At 34.5% G+C, this 1631-nt stretch overlaps 1 protein-coding gene across 1 annotated transcript; it reads right to left on the bottom strand.

The window, feature by feature from the left end:
- Nucleotides 1–281: 281 nt before the first annotated feature.
- LOC108356491 (mannose-P-dolichol utilization defect 1 protein homolog) lies at nt 282–1553 on the bottom strand. Its single transcript, XM_017607594.1, has 2 exons — nt 1214–1553; nt 282–1144 (listed from the first exon to the last, which is right to left on the bottom strand). The coding sequence occupies exons 1-2, from the start codon at nt 1299–1301 to the stop codon at nt 447–449; spliced, it is 786 nt and encodes a 261-aa protein (XP_017463083.1). The 5' UTR covers nt 1302–1553; the 3' UTR covers nt 282–446.
- Nucleotides 1554–1631: the final 78 nt, after the last annotated feature.

Genomic DNA, 1631 nt, shown 5'->3' with positions numbered 1-1631 from the left:
TATATATATATATATAAGTTTAAACGTGCATGATTGTATGGTAGTAAAAAAAAGCTAATTATATTACAAAGTAAACAGCCGCACATGATATGTTTTATTGGTCCTAATACGCAAACACTGTTGTACTCTTAAGAACGTAATAACCATTGTTTGCCTTTTAATTTCTTTTATTTTGAAGAGTTCCATCTTCATTCTTCATTAATTGTTTAATTAGCGTACTGAAAATATAAATTTAATGAATTTTTCCTATACCTATGCAAAATAATTGAATTCATTGAAACTGCGGTCTTCATAGTTTACCTTTATTTCCATCAACAAAATTAACACTATTTCAAAATCATTACAAAATTCACGTTTTCTAATTAGACGCTATCTTTTCTATTTTGCAAATTAGTTTCAGCTTCCTTTTAAACAAGGAATCAACGCTAGATTATTATCTCTTTCATTCAGTCAATTTTTTTGCTCCTCGTCTTTTTAGCTGCACCATCAGCCTTCGTTGTAGGTTTGCCGCCTTTATCTTTTCTTCCTTTGGCGGGTTTATTCCAATAGTACAACATTTGGGCAGCAATAACACCATTTGCAAACGTTGAGAAGCAGAATGTTAGAATAATCATTAGATCTCCGGTCTCCTGGGCGGATGTAAAGATACGTGCTAATGAACCAGCAAATAATAAAAATACAGTCGCTGCAGACAACTGACCCGTTGAAGAGTTTTTATAATTGGTCCAGGCTTGTGATAGTTTGCCCAGGAGAAGAATAGGTATATTAAAGCCTTGCGCCACCATCAAAACATTTATAGGTGTGAAGCCGCCATGAAGTACGTATACTATGAGCGCATAGACAATACAAAAAAGGAATGATACAGCTTTTTTACCACCATAGTAAAGAACCAAAGCGGCAATTATTGCAGTTTGGAACGCTAAAAAAGTGCTATCTCCCCAAGCACTAAATGGGTAACCCTTGACATAGTTGTAAGACATATGAGACGTTATAGCAGTTAAATCTAGGAGAACGCTAATCAAGTTGATACCTTCACCGGATTTGTTATTTAACAATTTCTTCACTTGTGGTACTTTAACCAAAAGAGAACCCGCGATAATTCCATAGCCGAGACATTTGCTGAGAAGTTGTTTAAAGCAGATAACTAAATATGGAAATAAAATGTAATTTAATTAACCAGTTGGTGCACATAAATGCTTGAAAAAATTCTTACCATTGAGGAAGTCAAAATCATCCACATAACCGTGAATACATTTATCATTAACGAAATAACTTAAGCCAGATTTTACAAGTTGAGACATTTTGCATTAGTTTCGGCAACGACTTCAGTGGTAATCAGTTCTTCGGGATAGGATTGAGAAATGCTTTGTGTACTGTACTCCGGCGAGACTAGATTGCGCAAAGTTCAATTATTTTAACTAATCAAATGGTGAATTTTTTCTCCCAATCCTAGATAGTATGCGTATCTATTAATCCATTAAGCCATTAAATTTAGATAACACGAAAACCACCCCAATAGGACACGTATTTTGACAATTAGATTAGCGCTGCTTGAAGATTAAGAAATGACATTTGAATCAGGTGGCTATATTGAAATGGCAAAACACACATTAAGCCGGAGCTCCATACCA

The sequence above is a fragment of the Rhagoletis zephyria genome, unplaced genomic scaffold (assembly GCF_001687245.7).
Source record: "Rhagoletis zephyria isolate East Lansing unplaced genomic scaffold, Rhagoletis_zephyria_1.1 Rzeph_scaffold_60003, whole genome shotgun sequence".
Classification (NCBI taxonomy): domain Eukaryota; kingdom Metazoa; phylum Arthropoda; class Insecta; order Diptera; family Tephritidae; genus Rhagoletis; species Rhagoletis zephyria.
The sequence above is the reverse complement of the archived record's forward strand: the minus strand, read 5'-3'. Positions and strand labels throughout refer to the sequence as shown.